The sequence below is a fragment of the Pezoporus wallicus genome, unplaced genomic scaffold, assembly GCF_028554395.1.
Source record: "Pezoporus wallicus isolate ANWC-B61680 ecotype Strahan unplaced genomic scaffold, APGP_CSIRO_Pwel_v1 contig_7066, whole genome shotgun sequence".
NCBI classification, from domain to species: Eukaryota; Metazoa; Chordata; class Aves; order Psittaciformes; family Psittacidae; genus Pezoporus; species Pezoporus wallicus.
The window spans coordinates 345,714-368,734 of NW_026640426.1; the positions used below are offsets into that span (position 1 = coordinate 345,714).

General features: G+C 37.3%; 1 protein-coding gene across 2 annotated transcripts in view; it reads left to right on the top strand.

Moving 5' to 3' along the window:
• WDR25 (WD repeat domain 25) overlaps window positions 1-23,021 on the top strand; it is a 66,439-nt gene that overhangs the window by 38,787 nt on the left and 4,631 nt on the right. For both annotated transcript variants that reach the window (XM_057418941.1, XM_057418940.1), the window contains exons 3-4: window positions 7,292-7,422; window positions 19,742-19,912. In XM_057418941.1, the coding sequence (XP_057274924.1) occupies window positions 7,292-7,422; window positions 19,742-19,912 (302 nt within the window). The remainder of the gene's footprint in view (window positions 1-7,291; window positions 7,423-19,741; window positions 19,913-23,021) is intronic.

A 23,021-nucleotide genomic window follows, 5' to 3' on the forward strand; every position in this document is an offset into this window, starting at 1 on the left:
TCAGCGCTGAGATGATTTCTTCTTTGATTAACTTCAGATAGCTGTTAGAACTGTTCCTTTACAGAGAACTTTAGATACATTTTTGGATTTTGATCTTAATTACTGTCTGTTGCTAGACTGAGCTGACTACCAGTGTGTTTAAATCCAGTAAATGCATGCTGATGAGATTTTATAAATAATAATGCTGTCTTTAAGGCTCTGTGCTCTGTCTCTTCTGTAGGTTGTTCTGGTTCAGCATTTTTCTAGTCATGTTTGCCAAAGTCTAATCTTTCTTGTCCTTTTCAGTATGGATTCTATATATTGCATCTGTGCTATAAAAATTTCTACATGCCCTTCACCAAAAGAAACCTAACAGTCTGAAGAGAATTACTTTTAAAAGTTTAGGAAAGATTGCAAATGGAGCTTCGAACATGCATGGTATTGAGCTGCTTAGTTGGAGCTTGTTTTTTTGTTTTTTTTTTCTCATTTCTCATTTTGTGTTGTTTTTCTGTTAGGAACATAGTTTCTGCCCTATTAAATCAAAATTGTAGTCTAGCTAATTGTTTGTTCTGGGTCTGACGACAGCTAGTTACAAGATTCTTCAAGAAATGTGCCAGCATGTTGTAACAAGCAGTGAAAGAATAAATTTCCCTGGAAATCTTGTTTCTAAGCTTGGACTTAAGTTTGGGTATCCCTTGTCCTAAGAGGTTGTATGTTCTGGAGGGATTTTTTTTTTTTTTTTTTTTAATCTTTGCGATGTGAGCTTTGGGATGGCAGCAGACACTGAAATCTCATTAATCACAAAGCAGTTTTTTTTGTTGTTGTTGGCATAGAAATTGTCATGCAAGGGTAGAAGACGCATGAAATCTTATCCTGCAGTTTTACACCATCAAACTTCTTCCACTTGTCAAGTGTCTTTAATGAAAGTTCTTATATACAGGGAGGTCTAAGATACTGCAAGCAGGGAAAATGGGCTAAGAGGAACCTCATAAGGTTCAACAGGGACAAATGCAAAGTCCTGCATCTGGAATGGAATGATCCTGTGCAACAGAAGAGGCCGTTGCTAAACTGTCTATAAAGTAGCTTTGCAGAAAAAATCTGGGGGTTCTGAAGCTGAAGATGAGTCAGCATTGCTTTCTTGCAGCAAAGGTTACCTTCATCTCGGGCCAGATTTGTAAGTGTTTACCTAGTACATAGAGAAGATTATGCCAGGCTCTTTTCAGAGATGTGCAGTTAAAGGATGAGAGGCAAAGGACAAATGTAAGAACACAGGAAACTTTTTGGCTCAACTCAAGGGTCATCAAACACTAAAGCAGGCTGTCCTGAGAGACTTTAATGTCTCTATACTTGGAGATACTCAGATACTTCAGTAACCCCTGAGTAACCCTCTGCAGCTGGATCTACCTGTGAGTGTCTAGTCCTATTTGGACTAGATGCCCCCCGGAGGTTCAGCCTGTACGATTTGTTGATGCTATGATGGAAGAGCAGGGAAAGAGAAGAGTTCAAATTATTGTGGTACAACAAATTCGCTTGTCCTGGTTTGATGAAGTAGATGCTGTTGTACAAGTCTTCTTTTTCTAAATTTGTTCCTTATAGATCATCATTTATTATCTTAAATGGTCATCCATATTTCTAACTTCAGGATAGTCAAGCTAAGATGCTCCACTTTTCTGCAAGTGGTCCGTTTTTCCACAACAAAAATTCAGTTTTCTTAAAAACTGATGTACATATTCAGTGCATATTTCTGATCTGAAATATGCATAAAATACTTAAAGAACTCAAGGTTATTCATGTGTCATTCGCATGAGTAGTTCTTTGGCTGCCGTTTACGTGAAGCATGTACAGTACTGCAGTGTGGAGTTTTGCAAATATTAGTAGATCCAAAAACTGCAGCTGAGCTGCCTGTAAAGATTACTTGTTAATATTTTTTATTGTCCTATTTTATATAAAGTATTTTTTATAAAAATAAAACTTTCTGATTTTTTTTCACAAATGTGATAATAATGCAGCAGTCTGAACCAGCTAGGCTCCCTGGTTCATCTCTACTAAGACCACACTTGCAGTCATTTCTACTAGTGATAGTTCAGACACTTTGTTATTTACAGATTAGTAGGTAGTGCTATATTCACAGAACACTGAAAAAAAAAAGCTTTTAAAACAATTCCTGGTCAAGTGCATTTGACATTTAGCTTTTATTATGTCCAGATGTAATGGAGATGCTTTACCAACTTTAGGAAGGTAATTTTAATTTTAAAATTTATTTATAACTGTTTTATTTTTGGAATATATGTTTTATTCATCAGTGGATTTTTTTTATTAGACACAAATAACTGGTACAGTAGCATAGGCAGAACACTGGCCGGATTGGTTCTATTTGCATATTACAGATACTTCTCATTTCTTTGATATTATGACAGAGGGAATTTTCCAAGACATTCTGGCACATTTCCTGTGTTGCCAAATGCTGCAGTTATATTTTAGTTCATGGACTGAACTTGATTTCAAATATAACTTCCTCAGAGTTTTATAATGGGAAATTTAATTTCCCATTATTTTGAAAGTTTTCACATTACCATGGCCAGGATACTGAAATTAGGCTGTTGGTTTTGAAGGAAAGTTCAGATTCTATATAATGTGGTCACTTAAATCCGTCAGGGTTTTTGAAAACAAAACAAAATTTTTGCATTATTTTGAGAGTCTCTCAATGGAATATTTTGTACCCTCCAAAAACATGGTGCAGGTTTGTTTTTCTGTATTTTATTTTATATTCCAATGTGGTAGTCCTATAGATATAACATTATTGTTAATAAATATAATTGTATTTGTTCACATAGGAGATTCCAGTTCACCAGGACAAGTGCTCATACATAAGCATCACCTCAGGAGAGCTGTGACTTCATTCTATTCCACCTCTTCTCTCCCAGTAATAGATAGTATGTTGTTTTAATATGCATAAAAATTTTCTATGACACTTCAGAAAAAAAGCCCAGTTGACATGGTTTTGTTTGTTTTTTTTTAAATGCATACAGTCAGGGAAGTTCTGCTTATTCTGCTAAGTGAGCTTACTCTCATGTCCTTGTAATGTGGCTTCACTTTTCCTATAGAGTAGTGTAAGGAAGTGAATGATTTTGGATTATGCAGGTAGGGGTGTGAACCTGAGAACCACTAAACACAGTTACAGAAGCATCCTGTGCTCAGTAGCTATGCTGATATTCTCTGAAAAATTCACCATGTTAAATAGCCTTTAAAATATCTGATTTCATAGTTGAGCAGTTTCACAGTAGGCTGCCAGAAACATATGTTCAAGATTTTTTAAAAGATTTTTTTCTTTTCCATACTGTGTATTTTACTGGTGAGCCTTTAATAAATGAAGAATTGAATTAAGCACTTTAAGAATAAAAACCACACTGTAAAGATGAGGTAGATCTTGTTACTGAAATTGTGAACTTAAAGATTGAGAGAAATATTTGTTCTCTGCTTTTGGAATAACAACCTCTTATACAGGAAAATGATATGGGGTATAGATTTTCCCTCTATTAGCCAAATAGATTTTCAGAAGATATAATTTTCTACAGTCTGTGAGTTGGTTGAATCTTTGTTATGCTGCCTTTATGAACTAAAATGCAATAAATATATGCACAACAAAGGTATATACAAGCTTGCTGAATTATACCTGTTGTATTCTTGTGTGGATAAGGGAGTCTTCTGCTCAAAGAACATCTTTCGCAACATATAGAATAAGGCCCCCAAAAGTTGTATGTTTAATGTTAATAAGCTGTATCATTTTAGAGAAAAATATACCTAACTGTAAATACCAACTTCCAGGAAGGTGAAGCAGGATCTCCAACAAATGCTGAAGCTGGATTTCCCAACCCATATGGCTTAGATCCATCATAGCATAGTTGCAGCCTGGAAAGCAGGAAATTCTGCTCATGGTAGTAAAACACACAAAGTAAAGTCGGCACAAAAGAGAACTAAAAGTTGAATTTCTTGTTTTAAAACACTGGATTGCATGAGCTATTTTGCCCCATATCGTATTCTGCAGTGATCTGTTCTGTCTCTCAGTTGGATATTTTTCCTAAATTTCTGAAGTTCAGAAAGATATACAGTGATAGAGATTTCATAACTGTGTAGAGAATGTGCCTGGGTACTTCAGCTCTGCAGTCCTAATACGTAAAACGGACAGGTTCAAGGGATGTATTAATATAAATGTTAGTAAAGTTCATTTAGATGGGCTCAGGCATGTTTGCATGACAAGCAGTCTGACTTAGATTCTTTTATTATGCATAAATTCAAGTTCTGTCAATAGGAGAGTTTCTTTTCTGTACTGTTGTGATCCTCCCCTTTTGAGCATGTTATCTGCTGCTATTCCTTTGCTCTTCCACATTCCAGACTTTTTCTCATTTTCTGTGATGTGGCAGTAGAATGAAATTCAAATATACGTCTAATACCACCAACTCTTCAGAACACAGCATAATGAGTTTCCAAAAAGAGATGCTCAATTGAATTTCACTTTTGGGGGCTGAGAGAATGAGAAAGAAAGTTTTACTTCAAAGTACTAATTGGAGAGCCTGGGCTTTTAAGATTAATGTATTGTGATTGCTCCTCAGACCAGTTAAAAAACTAGCATGGGTAATATCTGCATCAAACAGTAAGGTAACAGCTTAAATAGGGTAAAGTAGCAGGTTAGAGCATATAGAGATGAATAAAATACTCTTGTTTGCATGGTTGTTTGCATGAATTTTATTTATTATTAGACTATAAAATAGAACTCATAGTACTGAGATCATTACAGTGTACTGTCAATGCAATCTTTTGGATAAATAACAGCCTCTAGAAGACAAGGGCAAAACTAGTACCCACTTCTCTTAAAAACAGAGGAGAGAGAAGAGGGAAATAGAGAATTTTAGTTTCTGGAATAAATATTGAGCAAATAATTGGAAGTAGCTGGGGAAGAGATTGAAAGATGGACTAATTAATAACAAACAAATGATCTTAAATCAATCTTTCTTTGGAAAAGGTAACAGATCTTGTAGTTATTAGATGAAATGCGTCTTGAATTTAGTACACATCTCTTTTTGATTTTGTCTTACCTGACTTTCTCATATCTTAGGCTAGAAAGTACAGTGGAAAGAAATATGTGCGTATTATAGAAAAAGCAGTTTTCAGAAGTATTGTGGAGGTGAAAACCTATTTAGTAAAGGTAGTTAAACAATTAATGTTTGTTGCAAGGTTAGATGATGAGTTCTGCTGAATCACTAATTTGTCTAATGCTGTGTGGATGACGTATTTTATGGAGAGTAGCAACTGCTTGATGCAGCCTTTATAAAGCTGTTTGACAGGATTAGTACAAGTAAGCTGTATGAAACTGTTAGACAGGATTAGTACAGGTAAGCTGTATTTTTGTTAATTTCTGGCTGCAGTGCCATTTAAAACTTGGTGACTATACTCACAGATTGTTTATTAAACTAGATACTACTAGGAACCAAGTTCCTTTAGGAGCAAAGAGCTATTAAACTGGCTAGTGTGTCTCCACAGGGAAATCCAGTATTTTCTCAAGTGTTGAGGATGAGAGGAAGAAGCATGTGTATATAACTTTTCTAAAGCTTGCAAACGATGCCTGGTAGTGGTGTACTTGAGAGCAATATCTTTTTGCTCCTATAACTAATGATTTTAATATTTTCTTCCTTCCCTGTGGAATTTTGTTGTTTTTGTTTTTGTTTTTTTTGGTTTTTTGTTTGTTTGCTTGTTTGTTTGTTTTTCTCTGATTCTGTAGCTTTTGGGGTACTGAAAGCTCCCATGGTGAGAGATGGTCACTGTTGCATATTTCTTGTAAAGAGAAACCCTACTGCCCTTATGACTTTTTTCTCTTTTGGGGGAAGGTACTTAAGGACTAAATTAAGTCTTTCACTCAGTAGTGACAGAGAGACCATTTAGATCTTGCATGGGTAATTAGTAGAGAATCTTTATAAAAAGAACAGAAAACCCCTACAAAAAAACAGTGTTCACATGGAACAACACTCACCCCTCCCTTGTGCTCCCTTCATTCTATTCTCCCTGACCCTGCTAGCTCAAAGAACATGTGTGATGAAGTAAAATCTCTCCTCTCTAAAATGAATAAATAAATAAATTGACAAGTCTTAGCCTCTTGACTGTAAGTAGAGTTCAGCAGATGGAACTGATGATGAAATCAAATAAACTGGCTCCAACTTAAGCATAAAAAAATTCTATATGAATGAACATTCATCTAATAGTAAGTAAATATATCCATCACCAGCATCTTTAGCTCAAAGTATTTTCAGTTAAGAAAGCCTGTTTTAAGCCTCACTTGCTGAAAATATAGATTAATGAATATTTTGGGGAGTTTTTGCCACAATATTTTAAGGGTTTGATGTGTGGGATTTTTTTTTTTTAATTTTATTTGTTTTTACATCTGCAGTACCTTCTTCACTGTGGCTTAAAGCAGTAACTTTATTTACTGTAGATCTTTATGTGTGATACATAGAAAATAAAGCACAGTTGAAATTGCAAACTGAGTAAATGTACTTTTCATGGTGCAGACTGCTCTTCTAAAAAATGTATTTCAGCAAATGCATTAGTATCATGAATTTGTTAGGATTAAAAGAAGCAGTTGACTGTGGAAAAGTCGCATAAATTAACCTAGCTGAATGCTGTTGCTTTTGAAAGTGTCGACACTCCAGTTGATGCTAACCACAGGATCCTGCAGAGATTAGTGTACACAATTAAACGTTGGGAACAGTGTATCCATGGGAACAGCTATTGCCTTCATATGATGGTATGCAAATTATTTCCTACTTTCAAGATGAAGTTTCACTCCTGCCTTCGCAGAAAGATAAGTAAACATCACAAGAGTTGTAGTGCAATTTGGGTATGGTATTTCTGTAAAACAATGTTTTGTTCTAGGTATTTTTATCCCTCTGAAAGAAAGACTATGCCTTCTCTAGGGAAACATTCAGTCATTGGATTTGTGGATTTAATCCCGCATGTCAAATGAACTGGGACCTCGGTGGATCTCCTCAGTATGGGGAACTGCTTGTTCTCTCCTTTCAGTAGGAAGCAGTCAGTGGTGCAGAAGCCCATGAGCAGGAGTAGTTACACATGTATAGAAGTTAGTTGAGTTCAGTCTTGTATTTCCAGTAAATCAAGAGTAGTCCTAGATACTTGAAATGTGTTCACATAAACATATTCACTTTTGGTAACATTGCTATTTTTAAAACCAGGTTGAAATGAATAACGTATTTCATTTTTGGTTTTGCTCAAATGTTAATCTCTGCTTCTTACTTTATTCTAGGGAAGCAGATATTTAGCAGCAAAAATGAATTTAGGATCAGCGCACTGAAGTTCCACCCTACAGACTCAAATATTTTCATTTGTGGAGGGTTCAGCCCGGAAGTTAAATCTTGGGATATAAGGACTTCTAAGGTAATGGAAATCTTTTTTTTTCTGTTTCTCTTTTAAAATGTTTCCTGGCTTGGATGTGCTATGCATTACTAATCTGCTAGATGTACTGGTCTTTCAGTGAAATCTTACTCTGAAATATTTTGCATTTGTCATTGATTGTGTTGGCATTTATTAATATGAACATTTGTAAAGTTCATGTAGAGGAACATTGTACACAAAAATATTTTTGTTTGTTTATGTAAATATGACTAACATACAGTTAGGAAGCCTTTTTGAGGCTCATTTTGAGGATTGTGAAAAGCAGTTGTATACTAGGAAGCAGTACAGCTAACTTGCTGTTCAAGCTGCTGCATGTGGGTCAGGATGCGTTTACCTGTATCTTTTGTATAGAAGCTTGGAGTAATATTTACATTCATGAAGGGTCACAGAGAGGCCTGTATAGCCTGTGCCTTCATCGTGAACCACCAAAACCAGTGTGCTTCCAGCTGCCATTCAGAGCTCAGGTAAGACCAGTGCTGTACTCTGCCAGTGGAAGCATAAGGCAAGCTGACATAACAGCTCAAAGAGCGGCAGTGACTGTAAAGTGAGTTGTTTTCCTTTGAATTTCTATGTGAGTAGTTCCTACTCATCTTAGCCATCTGTTTGCTGTTGAGGGTGACAGAAGGGATCTGAAAAAGATAAGATTGTTTATCCAAAGTTTGCCTTTGATGTACTAGGAATAATAGGTGAGAGATGTAGGGAGACGCATTTCATGTATGAGGGATCTAACAGGAGAGCTCTGAAATCATTATGGGAGTTGCACTACTGAGAAGACACAGTATTCTTGTACAATTAAGAATCTAGTTCCTGTGCTGCAGTTGTTCTTTTAGATTTGTCACTGTTTGAGAAGAGGATTTAACTGTATGGGATCTATACATAGGCTTCCCTCACAGGTGATCAATCACAGGTGATACTTGCAGTTCAAGGTTACACTTCAAAAAAGATTATTCCTGACCCCCTCACCCCAGCAATTCTGATACCAGAGACTGTGATGATGTCCCTGAGGACTATGCAAAATTGGCATTGACTGAGGCAGAGTTAGGGGGCTAAATAACACATTAATGCTTGTGGAGATGTTAGTTTTGAGTCATCTCCTGAGTCTGATTCTCTCCTATTGTCAGTATCTCTGCCAATCAGTGGTATTTTGGTTTTATCTTGGAACAGATAGTGTGTCAGATGGTGTCACCGAGAAAAATGGCTTGAAAAATGCTGTTCTTGGTCATTTTCCCCATTTATGAAGTGTCAGAGTTTCAGTAGTCCTTTCCCTTGGTACAAGATGAGATATCAAGCCATGTTTTATTCCAAGCAATGAAGACAATAAAAGTGTTCATCTTTTAAAGCAGCTCCTTAGGTTTTAAATTCTGGTGGTGCCTCAGCTCAACTGATATGTCTGGCAGACCTGATTGTAGTTCAGGCCTGTGTAAATATATATTCACAAAACAGTTCCTTGTGGACAGGAGCAGGTCTCAGACAGCGTGTTCTTCTTAACCTGGACAGAAGCTGCAAAGCAGCCTGTGCATCCCAGGCTGTGATTGCCAGATATTGCCAACCACCTTAGCTTGCTGTTTCACAGAAGGTGCCTCTTACAGAAATGTGTGCATGTCCATGCTACAAGACTGGAGTTTTCTGGTTGATAAAGGGTGGTTTCACTGTCTTGGAAAGTCTTCTCCATGAAACTGTTCCTGAAAAGTAACAGTAGAGAGGAAATGCGTCCTTCACCAATGAAAGGTGTTTGCTGGAACAAGAAGAAGGCAAGTGTAGAGAGGTGTAAAACATAGTTTGCATGAGTCATTATTGCAGTGAGGAGCAGACAAGTGTGTTGAAATGAAGATTACAGTAGACGATGGAAATATAAGGGGCAATGTGAATTTGTGAGGTATTGGCCTTTGTAAAAGGCCTTGTCAGAAGGCAAAAGAGCAAAACCATACTGATAAACTGTAGACTAGTTCACCCATTCATATATTGTGTAATTCTGACTACCAGAAGCCTGGCTTGAGATGGTGTTCTGATATAGTAACTTTTGTGTAAACTACATGTCTAGCAAAATTACAGAGGAAAACTGCACTTTCAGTACTTTACCACTGCGCAGTTATAAGAAACAATAGTTATGCTTGGGACCGCCTTTGTTTAGGTTGCAGGGGATAACGTATAAGTTGTGTGTGTATGCAGGCAGAGCCAGTAGTGAATGCTTTAGGTGACGACATCTTGTGATTCATTTCCAGAGGACAAACAGACACCAGGAAAACCTATTTATATCTGTGTAGAATAGTAACAGAAATACTTAACATTTTATTAATTTGAGGGTACATCCAGTCTAAACCAGCCCTCATGTTTTCTACTAATTAGGGAATATGCTGTCTTTATGAGATTCAAACAGAATTTGATGGTATCTTTATGCTATGCTTTACTGCCCAAATCTCTTTTTTTTTTTTTTTTTGACTCCTTGCTTACTTATCTGGGCACGGTGCTTTTTTTGAATGGGTACAATAGTATATTTGTCTTTCCATAGGCCATTACATGTCCACTTCTAATACTGTTGCCAAAGTAACAGTATGATGCTCAGGATTGTTACATTATGAGTTTTTTCTTTTTCATTGTGAGTATTGCTGTTGTGCAACATGTCACAACATTGCATGCTGTGACACTCTTTGATCCCATCTTTCGATGTGTTTTCTCAAAAAGCAGTACATTTCTGTGGCCAGAATGCTGTATACAGCTAAAATGAGGCTAACAGAATAATGCATTTGTATCCTGTTACTAACCATAAGCTCATTTTGCAATGCTCAAGCTCCAGTGTTGGAAGCTGCCTTAGAGAGCTGTTGATCTCTAAGGAAAACACACAGTGGTGGTCTCTCTACCTGCAGAATACTCCAGTGCTTAAAAAGATTGTCTGTAACTCCATTTGTGTAAACTGATGCTAATGAAGAGATAAGGGAAACATCCCACCGTATTACAGAAAAATAATTTCTTTCTGAGAGAATAATAAGTGAATGAATGTATATTCTAACAGGTAAAATAGGAAACCTTTTAGGCTTGGTAAAACAAAAACCCCAGCCTCTTTCTTTTGTACAGAGCCTTTACTGGGTTCTCTCTAGAAGTTTCTAGAAGCTGTTGCCTGCTTTGTTCATTAGGAAATAATTATATTCATGTAGAATTTCACCAGTTGGAAAACTAGCTAATTAAGTAGTGCGCAAGGAATATTAATTTTTATAATACTTTTATAAGTCTCTAATCACCTTGGAAAGTGGAAAGTTTGGGTTTAGCCTGGTAACAGATACTCATCCTTTTTTCTTTTGTTTGTTTGATATGTTTCTCATTTGAAAACTGTAATTTTGTATATACTGTGATTGTCTAAAGCAGCAATGTGGTTTACTGTCTTACTCTGAAACCTTTCTAAAAGGGGGAGAGAGCTTCTGTTATTCTTTGATATTTTTTCCATGATACGAGGTAGCTGTAGCTGAGTGATAGATGTAGATTGTTAGACACCTGTGTTTGTATTGATTTTAAAATTAGAGCTGTGTGTGTACCGAGTGAATGTGGAAGGTCATAACTGAGTGGGGAAAATATAAAATTCTGATTTGATTGCTTATGGCTTCTTCTTGCAGAATGGCAAGTATCATGTATGCATTATTACTGCAAAATAATGTTACATTTCAAGCTCTTAGTCATGGAACAGTATGTCGGTTAGGCATGAATTATCATATCATCAGTATCTCTGTTTCTTGCTAGTTTGGAGGATTTCAGTGGATTCTTCAGGAATTCCTACTTTCAGCTTATATTGTTATCCTTATTCACAAGATAAAACCAGCACACCTCATGTGTTTTTCATCTTACACAGTTATGGCCATATTGATTGAATGATGTGTCCTGGCCAGTCCTGTTCTAACAAATGGCATTTGGTCTTAACTGAAATAGATGTCTGAGGCCTCTTACCACTTTGTTTCAGTTTTGGTGCAAACTTTTAAGTGCTTTCACCCTAATTCATTACAAGATTTTCCTGTTTTGCTGGTTCCTTCAAGTATGTTTACCTGTCATTCAGCTTGGAATGATGTACGAGTGAACTAATGATTCTTTTTGTTCCCATTATCATACTCCTGATAGCGTTTTTGGGCTTTGCAGCATATTTTGTCAATAGAGTGAGTACCCTAAATCAAGAGCTTGAGTCTTGTTAGTCATTGCCCATTCAAAACTCAATTTCAGCATTCACTGGTAATTCTATTTCAGAGGTCATTCTTTAGGATATACACGTGTTTTAACAAACTATCCACTTGCACATCTTAACTATGTGAGGCAAAATAATAATTGCATATCAGGAAATGAGGGATTTTTGGTGGAAATTCAGGCCAAAGCATTAAGCATCATGGACATAGAGGGAATGAATGACAACAAAACTTATTATCCAATTACACATACATGCAGTAGTTGAAATGTGCAGTTCTATGCCAGTGTGCCACATTGGCTGCTGGTGGGAAATGACACAGAATAGCTGATAGTGGTATTTTTCCAAATTAGTACTTCTGAAATTTCTCTTTGATTTTATAGAGTATAAGTTTGTAGACCAAGTTACTAATATTTATTCATGTATTGAATGTGGTATGAATACTGGATTTCTGAGTCCCAGGGAAAATGTATGATGATAGCTTTGGGGCAGTCTTTCAGCTACTAATACACTGAGAAATGTACACAGGCTATTAATCAGAAAGACAGACATATAAAAGAAAAAAAAGAAGGAATATTGAAAGATGTTTATTGCTATCCCTGTTCTGTTGAACAAACAAGCAAAATGATTTCAAATGTAGCATTGTGCATTGAGCTAGAGAAAGAATGAAAGAACAATATGGGAGTTAAAATCTTCAAGGTAAAGCTAAGCAACATACTTCAGAGAAATGAATGGATGGCATAGCTTGTTAACTGCTCAGTGAAATGTAAGATACACAGGCATCTCAAACTTAGAGAGGCAAGTAATCAAGGCCTGAGGGGGAAAAAAAATGAAAGAATAGAAAAGGCAGTTGAATAGCATGTAGAGATTTATTTTAGTGGTATTCCTTTGTGTTAAACCCAGTTTTGTCTCTGGTGAAGGGATTATTCTGGAGATCTTATATTGCTGTATAACAGATTCATTACATTTATGAAACACTTGGAGAATGTTTATAGAGACTTTATGAAAAGACCAGAAAGCTTGGAAATGAGCTGCCATGTTTAAAAAAAACAAAACCAAAACCATCTCTGCAGTGTTTACCATAGAGAGAGAATCATATTGAACAGCTGCTTGTGGGATCTTTGGACCTCGGAGCTGAACCTAGAAAAAACCTGTAAAATGCCCTGTAAAAAGAACTGTGCGATAACACTGAGACCTTAAAGTACTTACGTATTTTGGAAGTATTTCCTTTCTCTGAGCTGTGGAAGAACTTCTTAAGATGTTCAGCACAAACCAGTTGAATTATACAGTTACTCTCCGTTTTGGCTGAACTATATTAGCTTTTCAGACAGGAGACAATATATGTTCCAAACACTTATTCTACCTGAAATTTTGATATTTCTTGAAGCACCAAAGAGAACATAGGGTTGAGACCTGTATCCTTTAGCTAAGCTTACACAGATGTAATATCAGAACAACGCTACAGCTCTGCTGATAATTTAAAGTTAGCCAAAGGAGCTAACATTCTTTACACCATGAGTGTAAGTTGTCAAACTGAGTTGAAGATTTATTTACACATGCCAGCAAGGTTTGCATAGTGTGAAGCAGGGATAGTATTATCTCTGTTGAAAGGACAAAGAACACTCAAGAACTTGCATCTGAATGTATTAATTTGCATTTTCTAAATGTATCCATATAATTAAAGTTTTGCTTATTTCACCTTTTATTTACATTTTGCTTTGATTGACGAAACATTTTGTAAGCATTCAGGAACTGGTTCTTTATCATGTGCATACAGAAATGCAAGGAACTCTAAAGGCAGGGAGATCTCTAACTTTTTTTGGACTCTGTTAAAAATAGAGGAATAGTTTATTCAGCTGTTAGATGTATTCAGTTCATGTGTTCTATGTCATAAACCACTGTTGGAGCTTTGGCAAGAGCTATCTGCTGTAGCTGTCAGAACGGCAAGTCCTGAGGAAGCACTGTGCAATGATTCAGGGAGGGAATAAGTGGAAGGTGACAGGGCTGTGGCTCTGATCTTTAAATAATATTAGACCTCCATAAATGCAAATACACTCCTTATATTAAACAAGGAAGGCTGTTACTCCACAATTTTGGACTTTTTTTTTTTGAACAATTAGAGAAGCTGAAGAAGCAGAGACTAATGTAGGTACTGTAAAATGAGAAAAGCTAAAGAGGAGAACTCAAGAAAGGAAACTGGGAGGTATTTGGTGACATGCTTCAGGTGTGGCTCCAAATGGAGACAACATTTATTATTTTAATTCTGAAAAAATATTTGTTACAGAAAGTATTATGCTAGCACAATCAATGATAATAAAAAAGGGATAGAATACCATGCAGAGAAAATGCCCGTGACTTACTAGGAATAGGAAGAGTACAAATGAATGCAAAGATTCAGCCTTTTGAGATTAATAACAAAATTTTGTCAGGACATAAGCAAGGTTTCAAAAAAGATGAATACAAAGTCAGTCTGTTGGAGTGATAGGCAAATTTGAGGAAAATTTAGATTTGAATATTTACACAGAATTCCCATTTTTGAAATTCAGGTCTTATAAGCTAGAGAACATATTTACTAGAAAATGGTGGAAGCAGTTAGTTTGAGCTTTTAAAATTAGTCTAGAAATGCACTGCAGGATTTTTATTATTATCAGAGGCCAACACAGAGTATAAACAGGGGCTTCTCCCCCATCTCCCCATCTTGCTTTATTGCTCTGGATTGAATATCATTTAGCTACAAAATTTCAACTATCATATATAGTTTTATGCTTAAAAAAGAAATCTTTATGTTGAGCTATTTGTCTATACTTGAGTTTATAAAGAAAGAAGCCAAAGTCATTAAAAGACAGTTTAAAAATTAATGAATTCAGAGTGCAAGTGCAGTGCATTTAGTTCCTTGGAAACATTCTATTGCAATTTCTTTCAGATGAGATGCTGTCAATTTCCGTAGCATGTAGCATTTAGGAAACTTAAACTATGACACTAATGAATTTGTCTCTGGATAGCATATAAATATGAAAAAAGGTTGTAGAAATTGGTGATTACTTGCACTTCTGGTTTCTATAGAAACAACCATTACATTGTCATGTACCGATGGTATTAGGAAGAGCAATGTAATTAAAATAAGATGATTTATTCAGTTCTTTAGAAAACTGAAGATATTCTTCTCACAGTTGAGAAAGCCTGACTGAATCTATGGACAAAAAGTTTGAAGAAATCTGGTGAGGAATATATTTGTACTTGTGTAATGGTGTTCGGTTTTAAATGTGAACATTCTGGAGTCCTTTCTGAGTGTGAGGACACATTTTATGTGGCTGTATCATATACATGAGCAGTCCTGCTGTGTTTATTTGGAAACCTCATATGGTGGTATCACAGATGATAATCATAGACCTGTCTGTCTGTGACAGACAATCATAGCAGCTGCTCCTGAGGAGACTGAAATGGGCCAGAGACAAAACATGCCTCTTTGTGGAGTGTGAGTGTTCAAATGAGAAGCTGTTGGGGAATAGCCATTCTGGTTTTAGCCCGTTTCTAGACAAATTTTAAACACCCAGCGGCTACCAGTATACTTTTAAACAAACAAGAATATGAAAGCACAGCAAACTCCATCTCGATTCCCAGCAATGGTTACCCAGACCTTTCTAATGTAGAGTGTGGGCACTTCTTGCACCACAGATACTGTCTTTGTCTTTCATGGTCTGTTTAAGTTTTCAACTGTAGAATTGGTTGTTCTTGATTTTCTCTCTTTTTTTTTTTTTTTTTTTAATGTCTACAACATCCTGTAGCAAAAAATACAATTTAAATATGTATTGTGGGAAGAAGCATCTTGTTTTGAATCTGCCATCTGCTAGTTTGGAGTCTGAATTCTTATCATGGAAGAAATCGGTCACCTTCTCCATGCCACTCAGACTTTATTTCTGATACTTTCAAATTCCCCATGGTTGTCCATTTCTGTACTGTAAAGTCCTTGGTTATTGCTTCTCATAAAAAAGCCGTTCTGCATCTTGGATGTTCCTCGTCTGTTTCCTGTATACAGATTTCACTTATCCTATTTGAGATGAGATAATTTTAAATAAAATTCTGATGGGAAAATATTCTTTTTCCTAATAAATGGTTGACACTTTGCATCACAAGAATCCTGTGCTTTCTCAAGCAATCTGAAGTGACTTAGAAAAAGAGTACATTGTTCATATAGTAGTCATCTGTCTTAACACCTTACTCTCTAGAATAGATTGACACAAATGGCTTGCACTGCAGTAGATAAAAAAGCTTCTATTTTGTGCAAAATTAACTTTCTCTTAAAGTGCACTTTTTATTACTAGTAGTGCTCTATTACTGTTTCGCAGAGGAAACTTAAATCAGTCCACGATTGCTTTAATTACCCAACATGCCTACAGGAAGAGACAGTTTCATACCAAAGCACTCAATCTAAAAAGGTAGGACAAGAGGTGGAAATAAAAATATGGCCATTTTTATAGGTTGGAAGGCATGGCACTGGCTGATTAAGGTTTTTTTCCATGACCATCCAGATTACATGTAGTCCTGTCAGATTTGTTTTGAGATCTCATCTGCTGATGCTCAGGACAATGACTATAAAAGCACGTTTCTTTCTCACCACTTGCTTAAAGTTTGAGGGACTTTTTAGGAAAGTGCAGTGCATATAGATTACAGGTGAGCAGCTCAGAGCTTGGGTGAGCAGCAGTTTCTGAACTGCTTGTGTTGAGGCTTTGGGCTTTCTTGACAGAAAAAAATACCAGGCATTGCATGTACTTTATGCAGCAAAGGATTATAGAACACCCATCTGAAATATATACCTTGAATTCCGTATCACAGCATGGTTTTCAAATCATCAGAACCCTAAGAATCTCTTTGAAACTGACTTAATTTGCTTAAATTACCTTTCTTGTTGAATGCCTGCAGCCATGAGCTCTTGCCTTAGTGAAGAAGCTTTATTATTATGTTGGATTGTGTTGACACCAGAAAGTATTAGGACTTCTTTTGAAATTATTTCTTTTATTTATAGGAAATGCTTAGATTGAAGAAGTGGACTGTGGATTTCCAATGCTTATTGGTGATAAATCTGCAAATAGAAAAAGGGCAAAAGCTATTATTAACAAACTAAAGCCAGCAGGGTAAGGAAACTGGTGCTTTCCCCAAGCAAGTTCCTCAGGCATGTCATGAATTAATTGTCTAAGGTAGAACAAATCAGGTTTAATTATGAGTACTTTTCTGAGCAGGGGTGTTGCAAAATTTGAAAGCTATCTTTATGGAAGAATTTAAATACTATGTATATCAAGTTCCCAGCTGCTTGTCAAAATGTTAGTTTATTGTTCTCTGAGTCAGCTCTTACTGTGTGGTTTGAAGATTAAATAGCATAGTTTTTCTGAGGTACTTATAGAAAAAATGTTTTTTTTTTACTTATTTTTACGGAGCTTCCTGTTGCAAAGCTAACATCCATGGGTAATTTGGTTAGATGTCCTATTAACAGACAACCATATATATGTAATGATTAGCAATGAAAATGTTTAGATTATTAGTGTCAGTTTATGTGAGAGCCCAAGAGGATTTCAGCAAAACATTAAAAGCATGTGCATGTTACTTACTGCATGACCTCTACTTTTTCCTTACTGAGAGATTACTGTTGCTTCAAACAGAAAATTTTAAGTCCCAAGCCTAAAAACCCCTTAACAGTGCTGAACACAGTGTATGTATGGATATGTGTATACATACATTTCACAAGGGTTTTTTTTTTTTTTTTGCAGATGAAGGCCTAAACAGTACATTTGAGTTTTTCACCTTTAAAATAAGAGAATATTATCCAGTTACTATCATGAAGCACCGTTTGGGACTTTATTATCATTTATTGCTCTGTATGGTTCTTCTTCATTTCCCAACACCAATTGGCCTTTGTTTCTGCTTTCCTGTCCCTGTTTCTACTTGTTTATGCTGCTCTGCACTGATCTTGCCAACTCTCCAGTTGGAACTTGTCACATCTGTGAAAGTGCCTGCTGCTAAGTAGCTGTCTCTTCAGTCTGTTGGGGCGGTAGAGCCTTTTGTACCCCCCCTCCTCTCAATTAAACTTTATTTCAGGACACCTGCAGTTCCTGTATGATTTTTCATTTCTCATTCCAGGCAGCTATTGTATTTTGTGGTTTTATTTATTTATTTTTTATTATTATTTTTATTTTTGCTCCTAGAGAATACCTTCATATTCTACTTTACTAACGAACTATGGACTTCCTTTTATAAGTCTTTGAGGAAATAGCATGATGATTTCTCCATAAAGAAAAGTGGAGGCAAATATAACTGTTGGCTTTGCAAAGTCTAATTGCTTTGTATATCATGTGGATTTGTGGGCTGAAAAATCTGATGAGAGCAAGTAACACATTTGTATATTCATTATCTTAAAAATGCAGGCAGATTGCTGAAAAGCATGCCAGGTTTTTGAGTCTGCGGGTTCAGATCTTGTTGATGAACTTACAGGGTGTATAATGTGCTTGCATGAGTGAGGTTCTTCAGTGAATGCAAACATTGTCTTTCTAAAGCATACATTTCACAGAGCCTATGAAAAGCAGTCGGAGCAGCTGTTGCTGCTGTCCTTCTACATGCCAAGATCACGGGAAGCAGAAATGCAAGGGACCTCAGGAGATGATCTAGTATATTGCTACTGTAAAGCAGGATCTGCTAGATCTGAACATTTCCAAGTAGTCTCAGACTTTTGAGCTGGAGGAAGGAAATCAGGAAGTTCTTGTGTTTGATATTTGAAACTATTTTTCTTTTACTGGTTAAAGTATAAAGCAGAGGTATAATCCAGGATATTTCACTGTGACACCTGAAAATTATTTTTATAAAAAAATGCATGTGCTTACGGTATCTGTAAAAGTTCTGGGCCCTGGAATCAGTAGTCCCATGTTGCTAGGGATATGAAGTAGGCACTGAAATGCTTCACAAAGCTGGGGACTGTTTCAGTATAATAGTTCAAGTGCTCTGCCTGCTCTGTTTTTTTTTCTAGTGACATTAGAAGGACTAACCTCTGAACACCCTGTTGGAAATGCAGGCAGCTACTTTTTAGCTGTCTTGGTGAGAGAGATACGTATGTAGATATTAATAAGTAAGAGTCTTCCAGTGTCCTAGTTTCAAGGATCACCATATTCAGAGAGATGGATTCTTTTGATCTGGCCATTTGCCTTGAAGTTGCTCTTTACTGGAGGCAAATAAGAGAAAAAGAAAGCAGAAATATTGATTTGCAAAATTCAAAGTAGACAGCACAGATGCAGAATTTCATGAAGAAAGGTGGAAAGAAAGGAAATTCAAATAGTTCATATATTCTTTAGAATATTTCAAAATGTCTGTTACATTTTAAGATCCAATTCACAGGCTGTTAAAAGATTCAGCATCTGGTGGCTGAGGACCCATTTCTATATGGATCTAACCCACTTTGGTGTGAACTGACATTTGCCTTCTTCCAGTTTTCTAGAATGTCCCCCAATCTCGATGACTTCTCAAAGATTATGGAGAGCATCCTTGCAATGGTGTCAGCTGGCTCTTACCCTTGGGTGGATAACGTCAGGGCCCACTGATGTGTAGGGGTCAAGCTCCTGTAATAGTTGACATACCAAATCTTTCTTTTTTTTTTTTTTTCCACTGACGGTGGGTCTGTGTTTTCATCAGCCTGGATTTTTGTTCCCAAGGCCTGTGGCCCAACTGCTGATAAAGACAGAGGTGAAGAAAGCATTGAGAACCTCTGCCTTTCAGCATTGCTGGTAACTAATTCACCTCTCGTGTTCAAGAGTGGGAAAATATTTCAATTAGTTACCCAATTTTAATTATGTACCTAATTTCAGTTCAAGCTGAGCTTTTGCTTTTCTAGCTGCACCTCTGCACACATGGGCAATGCTCTTGTAGTTCTCAGTGGTTCCACTTTTCCATCTCTGGTACTCTTCTCTTTTGGTTTTGAGCAAACTTAACAGTTAAGCCAATGGGGTATTTTTTCTTCTACCAGTTAAAAATTAGGTGCTTTTTCACATTTTACATTTGTTGTTTATTAATACAAAGAGAATATGTTGGTTATTAATAAAAGAGAAAATTTAAGTTATTGGTTCTTCTAATCTGTCAAAAATAACAAACTTTTTTTTCCACTAGGTGTTAAGAGTGTATAAAGCTGCCATTCAACAGACATTGGACATGCTCTTTCTCCCAGAAGGAAAAGAATTTCTTACAAGCACAGATGCAGTAAGCCGTGACTCAGCTGATCGTACCATTATTGCATGGGACTTCCAAAGTGCTGCAAAAATCTCCAATCAGATTTTCCATGTAAGATTAACAACTGGTGTTGTTTGGGATTTAGTATTCCATGCTTGTCAGTGTTGTAAAAAAACCTTGATTTTCTGAAAGATTATGTGGTGTATAAAATGCTCTCACTGTAAGTTGAGGGCTTTCTTTAGTTCTGTATATATATATAATGTATATTAAAAGCACTTACTTATTCTGAAAAAATGACCTTGAACACCGTTAGGTCTCTTTGTGTTAAAAATGTTTACATTTTGGTGCTCATTCACTGACAACTCAGCTATAATTAGGCAAGGACACTGCAGTGTCTAGCTTGCCAGTGACGAATGGCAGTAGTTGCTTTCTTTTCCCACACTTTTTCATACATTTTTCATCAGCTACAATGAGGGCTATTGACAAATTTAATATTTGCATAGTAATAGCAACCTGATATGTGCCTATAGATACCTAGTACGGCACAATCACAGAGGCGAAATTTACCTTTAACAGTGCAGGTGCAGTATTTCTCTCAGTAATCTATCCAGGCAAGATAATGGACTAAATTTTCTGAAAAGCCTGACAGCTTCAAAGGAGATTACTAAGGAAGCTAACAGATATTTCTAACTCGCTGGGTCTTTTTTGAAACCCATGTCTAATATTCTATGTAAGATGATTGGATTATATACAGATGCTTTTGGCTGAAATTAACAGTTATCTGCTGACAAGAACATGAAGTTGGTGATCTAGTCTGATTGTTTCATGTTTAATTTCCACAGTTATGTCTTCATCCAATATTGGATCTATCAACATCTTGGATAGACAATAAGGGAAAAACAAAAAAGCTGTGAACATATGAATTACAGATCAGTCAGGTTCAGTATCAAGAAGTAAAACCAACCAAATAATTTTTCTTCTGTTTATCCCCTGTCAAACAAACCAACTAACAACCCCCCATAGCCTACCTTCTCACTACTACAGCGGCTCTGAAACAGACTTTTTCTCCCCTTTTCTGCACTGTGAATAAGCAAGGTGATTTTGGAAACTCTTCACTTTTCTGAATTTCACCTTTGAACCTTTCAATGTGGGAGAGAACCCCTGCGCTCTTCAGGCAGATTAGACCCCAAAAGAACTTGATGTATTGCTTGTCTGCTTTAACAAATGAGTAGTTAAGAGCTCTAAAATAGCCCATTACTGTAGTATGCACATGTCCCGGGTTCAGCAGTAGCAGTCATTTTTCTCCTTCTTAGTGGCTGGTGCAGTGCTGTGGTTTTGACTCTCAGCCTGGGAACAGCACTGATAACACCGATGTTTTTAGTTGCTGCTCAGTAATGTTTACTCTGACCAAGGACTTTCTGAGTCTCATGCTCTGTCAGGGAGGAGGGGAAGCCGGGAAGAAGCAGAGACAGGTCACCTGACCCAAGCTAGCCAAAGAGGTATTCCATACCACAGCATGTCATGCCCACTGTGTAAACTGGGGGCAGTTGCCCAGAAGGGTGAGATCACTGCTTGGGTCAGCCTGGGTATCAGTCGGCAGGTGGTGAGCGGTTGTATTCTCTTCCCTTGTTATTTACCTTATCATTATTATTATCGGTGGCAGCAGCAGTGGTTTGTGTTATACCTTAGTTACCAGACTGCTCTTATCCCAGCCTGTGGGAGTTACGTTCTTTCGACTCTCCTCCCCATCCCTCCGGGAGTGGGGGAGGAGGAAGGGGGAGGGGGAGTGAGATAGCAGCTGCGTGGTTCTGAGTTACTGGCTGGGCTTAAACCACAACAGTTTTTTGTGGCACCCGACGTGGGGCATGCAGGGTTGAGATAACGACAGATCTGACCAGAGTGTGTCTAAACATATCTGTGATAAGCATTCATTGTTTTGGATTAATAGTCACTCCTCACAATGCTGATTTATTGGCTCTCAAAGTTGTTGCTCTTGATCTCAGAGCTTCAGCATGTCGTACCTTACTTACAGCCGGTATTTGCTGTGTTACTGTTCATCAGCTGGGGACCTTGGGCTAAGGTTCTTGTTTCATTGTACTTTATGGTAATGATTTCTAATACAATAGATTCATTGATCGTGAAACTGACCTGGCTTGCTTTCTGAGTGTGGTCACCACCTCTATACTTTGGGAGGTATATGATAGAAGTGTTTAGCAATTACACATCTTTTTTTCCCCTCCTCGGGTGGTCAACCTGTGAAGGAGACATTCCCTTACCTTCCCAGCCCCCCTACCAGACCGTTTATAACATCATTTGAGAGTTCTGAAGGTTTTGAATGGCCTTTGGGTACCCTTGAGACCTGCCTGCTGATTGTTACGGGGATCACCATATTAGCACACATACAGAGTGTTTTTTATCCACGACCATTTCATCTGATCTCAAAAGTTAAGCAGAGTTGGGTTTGGGCCTTGTCTGGGGTTAGACCATGATATAGGAGGACCAAGAGAATTTCCCTGAGGCTGGACAGTCATGAGTGGCAGCGTATGTGGGATAGTATGGGCAAGTATGAGGCCAGTGGGCCCCTCCAGTGCTTTGGAACTTCAACACTGAACAAGTGCAAAATCCAGAAGAATTAGTAAAACACTTAAATGAGGTGTGTTGTCATGCTGGCCATACCAGAGAGGGACAAATCATGGCAACGTGCTGGGGCTTGGCCTATGCTTACAGAGCCCTGTTCAAAACCATCTAGCACCTTCAGAGGGAAAAAAAAAAGTCTCTGGATCTGATGGCAAAGAAACCAACAATTCAGCTACTCTAACTCCAAATACAGCAGCTACACCAACTCCAAGTACAGCAGCTACACCAACTCCAAATACAGCAACTACACCAACTCCAAATACAGCAACTACACCAACCCCAGTGACAAGTACAGCAGCTACACAAACTCTGACCACAACAGACAGCGCAGCTACTCCAGCTCCAAGCACAGCAACTACACTAACCCCAGTGACAAGTACAGCAGCTACCCAAACCCTGACAACAGATACTGCAGCCACTCCAATCACAGTGATAATCACTGCAGCTAAACCAGAGGACCAATTTTTGCCAATATCGGTTGCCCCTGTATGCAAGCGGAAAAGCAAAAAAGAGACAAGAAAGATGAAGCAGCAATGCCAATGCACTTACTACCCAGGACAGCATCTGATCAGGAGTCATCATC